General features: G+C 34.0%; 1 protein-coding gene across 1 annotated transcript; it reads right to left on the bottom strand.

Annotated features, from left to right (window-relative positions):
• Positions 1 to 1,513: 1,513 nt before the first annotated feature.
• CXCL8 (C-X-C motif chemokine ligand 8) lies at positions 1,514 to 4,849 on the bottom strand. The gene is made up of 4 exons (XM_041726045.1): positions 4,715 to 4,849; positions 3,417 to 3,552; positions 3,054 to 3,137; positions 1,514 to 2,615 (listed from the first exon to the last, which is right to left on the bottom strand). The coding sequence occupies exons 1-4, from the start codon at positions 4,776 to 4,778 to the stop codon at positions 2,594 to 2,596; spliced, it is 306 nt and encodes a 101-aa protein (XP_041581979.1). The 5' UTR covers positions 4,779 to 4,849; the 3' UTR covers positions 1,514 to 2,593.
• Between the last annotated feature and the right edge of the window lie 757 nt (positions 4,850 to 5,606).

Below are 5,606 nucleotides of genomic sequence, written 5' to 3'. Positions count from 1 at the left end.
AGAACTCTGAGGAAGAAGACACCCTATAACAGGGTCTGAGAAGAAATATAGGCAGGAAGAACTCACCTTGAGAGGGAAACAATGATTTTAGGAACAGTGAGTACCAGGGTTGAATTTCCAGTTGGTTCCTGCTTGTGCTTTATTCATAAATCTTTCATTAATGTTATTGGGCTGCACATTTTTGTGCTAAAGCATATTGGGAATTAGAGGAGAGAAAGAATTGGCTTTGTGTTCCGCACCACAGATAATGTAGACCCATAGAGGAAATGGCACCTACAGGTACCTGAGTAGTTATAAGGAGCTACATGACATTGGAAAAGCAGGTTGCAATATGAACCAATGAGTGAGAAAATAGGAGAGGACTCTCTCTCTTCCTCTCAACTTTGTAGAGCTTTAAAAGAAAGTGGACTTAATATAAGTAAAAGCATTAGTAAATGAGCTGGGAGGTGGATTAAAGTGAATCAGAGTTCTAAGATCCATCTTTCTTGACCAGAAATGTAAAGTTAGGCATTGATAAGTTGGATTTCTTGAAACTATGAGTTGTTATTCTTCTTCAAGTGGTACGTTTTTAGTCATTGTCACTTCAAATGTTCCTAACCCTTTCCTCTCTCCTCTGCCTGGAAAAATCCAACTAGATATAGTAAGACCTTATCCCTAAATCTCCCATGTCTTTTCATTATTTTTCTCTATTCATTACATCTATATCTCTCTGATGTGAACTCCAGATAAAGCTCTTTGGTTTTAGTTCCTGGATCTCTGATATTTTTTTTTTCCAGCTGTGTCTACTCTGTTATAAAACTTCTCCACTGAGTATTTTAGTCAAATTATTGCATTTTGACTTTTAAGAGTTTTGTTTGACTTATTTATAAATTACTTGGTCTTTAATCATATTTAAAATTCCTTATCTCATATGTGTCAGTTTTACTCCCCAATTAGTTGAGAAGTGCCTTAATAATAAGTATCAGCTTCCTCTTTCACGGAGTGCTCAGATGTACTAAGCTGTACAAATACCTGGGTTGGTTAATTAAAAATCGTAAGTCACTCTTATTAGCAAAATGGAATACAACTGGGGAGTTGAGAAAATTTCCATCACTCTATGGAAAGGACTACTGTTTGTTACCCATCTCTGAAAAAAAATTGTTTTTTTACAAAAGTTTATAATTTTCCACATAATATAAAAAACACTAAGAGAAGCATTTTTGTTTGTTTATTAGACTTTATTTACTTATTTGAGAGAGACAGAAAGAGAACAGGAGAGGGGATAGAGACCAAGGGAGAGTGAGAATCCCAAACAGCCTCCATGCCAAGTGTGGAAATCTATGCAGGGCTGGGTCTCATGATTCTGAGATCGTGGCCTGAGCTGAAACCAAGAGTCAGACACTTAACTGACTAAGCCACCCAGGAACCCCAAGCATTTATGCTTTTCAACTCAAAATATTATTTTAATGTAAAAAAATAAATCAATAACTACCAAAGAAAGACAAACACCTGATGACTTTGACAATAAGTTTTATTTTAAATATTTTGTAGTTACATTTCTATTTCCATAGCATCAAACATAGTAGAAAAAAAAATCTCTTGGGGAACATATAAAAGCATCTTAAAGTCAAAAAAGTCAGTGTTTAAAAACACAATAAGTAAAATTATAAGAATCTATTTGTATATTATAAATATACAAATTTTAACTGGCAAGAAATTACTTCATTAATATTGCTTGTCGAGTTTTTGCTCTTTGGAGAAACAATTCTAACTCAGGGTTCTGATCATTCAACCCAGCATTGAACAAGGCTGTCAGTGACAAGACAAGACTAGGAGTATCAAAAGTAGGATTGCAGTTCAATTGAAATTTCAGATAAATAATAATATAATAAAAAATTATTGTTTGAAATCAAAATTAAATGAGTATCTCATTTTTAATTTTGCTAAATCTAGCAACCTTGTTCAAAATAGTTCTTTAATATAACATCACTAAATACCAAAATAAATATAAATTCACTACCATCATTATACTAACTTATCAACAATGCTTCCTTTCCTATTTTTCCAAATTTATGCACAGATATTCCCATATTTGTTTCTTAAATAAATACATAAATAATAAATAGGCAAACAAGTTTCACTTGAACATAATTCAGACAACATGAGAAAAAGTTAAAGTGCTTCCATATGTCCTCATATTTGTGAGGTAGGATGCTTGCTGATACCTTTTCTCCAGTTGAGGAATAAAGAAGAGATCAAGGCAAGGTTGAAAAGGGACTCATGCATCCTGGCCTGTAGGTGAGGTGGAAAGATGTAACAACAACAAAATATATCCAGGATTTCCAGCTAAATCTGAATTTACAGCAAACAATGAATATTATGTTTAATGTAAGTGCGCCTAGACATTGAATAGGGCAACATATATGAGACTTTAGAAAAAACTATTCATTGTTTTTACTTAATATTCAAATCTAACTGGGCATACTGTATTTTTATCTGGCAATCCTACACCAGGTCTACACGGGACATGAAGTACTGAAATAGATTTTTTTGAAGTCTCATTGGCATCTTTCCTGAGAAATTCTTGGAAACCACAGAGAATGTGTTTGTTGTTTCACGGATCTTGTTTCTCAGCCCTGAAAATAAATAAAATAAAACAAATTTTAATTAAGTGTCTAATAAGGAGGAAAGTATCATCCTTGAAAATATATATACTATGGAAATAAATAATCTCAGATATTCATGTGTTAGAAATACTCTAATTTTCAATTATGAGTAGAAAGATAAATTATCATCTAAACCAGAACACTTCTGAGAATGAAAGGGAACCATATCACTGATACAGGGCACAGGCATAAGCCCAGACTTCACTGGACAAACCGAGATGTATGGTCTTCCCAGTTATGAGTACAACAAACTCACTATTGCTACTATTTTTTTGTTTTTTAATTAAAGAGGCAAATTTCCAAAAGAGTAGATTTCCAGCAGCAAGAGGAAATTTATAGGCTAACATTTAGACTATATGTCTCAGGGTAAATGAAGAATCTAAAGTCAAAAAAAAAAAAAAAACTTACTTCTTTAAAAATATCTGCACAACCTTTTGTACCCATTTTTCCTTGGGGTCCAGGCACACCTCATTTCCATTGAAAAGCTTTACACTGAAATAAAAGAGATATGACTAAATCAGTATTTAGCAGGTTTCAGACATCCCTTTGCCCTTCAAGTTGTAGTTCCTGGAGTATAACCATAAAATCTGAGTCCAAGACATTTTTAACTATGGTGAATGGAAGGTACCATATTTAAATGTCATAGAGACAAAGAATCTTTCCTTTCTGTTCTGCCCACTGTTGTATTCCTACACCCTGAATTTTGTTGGATATTTACACCTTCCTCAATTATGGATTTGCCGAAGTAAAATATCTTTTGAAAGTACTTACATGATTTCTGAGTTTTCACAATGTGGGCCACTGTCAATCACTCTCAGTTCTTTAATATATTTGGGATGGAAAGGTGTGGAGTGTGTTTTTATACACTGGCATCGAAGTTCTGAACTGACTCTTGACAGAACTGCAGCTGTGAAAAAATAATAAAAACTAGGATTAATTTCATCACAAACATGACTCTGCTGATCACTTACTTTCTCTCCTTAATTCCAAGTTGATAATTTGGTAACTGTATGTTTGGTAAACATCACATCTTTAGTAAACTAATTCTTGAAGGAGAAGGCTGGATATTCTCCTAGCCCCTAAATTCAGTTTTAAAAAAAATGCTATCATTAATGACAACATTGATTGACTTCCTGCATAAGACTTGGAGTTGACTTTGTGAAATGTTGACATCCTTATGGTACTTTTTTTTCTACTTGATATTGTGTAATCTTCTATGATACCACAATGCTATTTATAGGATATAACCTAAAATTCAGTAACAGAAAAATTGCCTTTGGAAAGAATTAATAGAAATAGAAATTGCACAAAGATGTCTCAGATCTTAGCAAAATCTTTAATGCTTAGCGGAAAAAAGAAAAATGTAAGAGCTCTATGCTATAAACATTTCTAACTGTATTTCTTTCATGGGAGGGATTCCCAGAAGATTTACAATTTGTTGGGGTGTTGTCTTTAAACCAAACAGGAAATGATAGTTGTCTGAAGTTCGTCAATAAAACAGTACATGTAGTAAAATTACCTGAGTTATCTGCTCAATATTAATAAATAATATGGGTAATTGCGGCCCTAATAAGATATACTCTAGGGCGCTCAGTTGGTTAAGCATCTCACACTTGATTTAGGCTCAGGTCATGATCTCAAGGTGGTTAGATTGGGCCCCACATTGGGCTCCACACTCAGCTGGGAGTCTGCTTGAAATTCTCTCTCTCTCTCTCTCTCTCTCTCTCTCTCTCTACCCCCCCCTTTCTCTCACTCTTTAAAAATAAATAAATATATCTTTTAAAAAAGATACACTCTATAGATGTATATTAATGCATTTATATGTATGCATCCTATAGAGCACGAAAAATAGGAACAAGATGTCTATATTAATTAAACTTTATACTTTTCTAAGTGTTGTAGAGATAAAATCTAAACAAAGCTTCAATTTAATGTTAAGTGACTGCAAATATTATTTCCTTTACTTGAATAAAAAGGATGTTTGTTATTAAAGCATTAAGGGTAATCTTGCTATCTGAGGATCACATTCAGACACAGGAAAACTCTGTAAACCAGAAAAGTCTGCTTACCTTCACACAGAGCTGCGGAAAGGACAAAAGCTGCCAAGAGAGCAACAGCCAGCTTGGAAGTCATGTTTACACAAGGTGCCTTCGTTCTGGTTTCTTTCTGGCTCTTGTCCCAGAGGCTTGTGAGCTCTGCTGTCCCAAAGGACTTCTGTTGGATGGAGAGTTTCTGTGGCATTTTATATTATTCAGAGCAGCAGAGAATATGCAGCCTCATTCTTCAATTATGTCAGAGGAAATTCCACAATATGCAACCAACCTCCTGCCCTTTGAGGGCAGAAATGAGTCATCATCAAATTTGTCTCATCAAAATTTTGGCATGATTGAAGTTCTATTTGATCTTTAACATGATTTAATTTATTTTATTTAAAACATATGTGTTTTAAAACATGTTTAAAAATATTTGTTAAATTTTCAAGCTTCTTCGATACATTATCAGTTGTACTTTTCCATGTATAAATAAATTTATTGTTGTACTATCTGACAGTTGTTAGAGTAAGGTCATTTATGATTACTCTTTTAGGGCATGGTCATTTCTTTAGGTAAATTACATGTGTTGCAATGATAGAGAAGGCGATCTTGTCAACCACTTTTATTGAAGACAGTTAAGTGGCTCTGATAGATTAATTTCAACAAGGGCATAAGGACAGAATATCCCATAAGCAGTGTGAGGCAAATGTTGAAGAATGAGAAGATGGAGAAAAACAGCACATTCTACATAAAGACATTGCTCAAGGACAGGTGAATGAAGATATGTCTATGCTCCAGGAAGTGGTTCACTTGGTTGGGGTGGGATGAAGTGGTATTTAATGGGAAAGTAAGCAGTGTATGTGTAGTGGATAAAAGCATCTAGGTTCAAACTCTGGTTCAGCCACCTAATTTTTGTATGACTTTTAAA

This window comes from Vulpes lagopus, chromosome 12 (genome assembly GCF_018345385.1).
Source record: "Vulpes lagopus strain Blue_001 chromosome 12, ASM1834538v1, whole genome shotgun sequence".
Classification (NCBI taxonomy): domain Eukaryota; kingdom Metazoa; phylum Chordata; class Mammalia; order Carnivora; family Canidae; genus Vulpes; species Vulpes lagopus.
The sequence above is the reverse complement of the archived record's forward strand: the minus strand, read 5'-3'. Positions and strand labels throughout refer to the sequence as shown.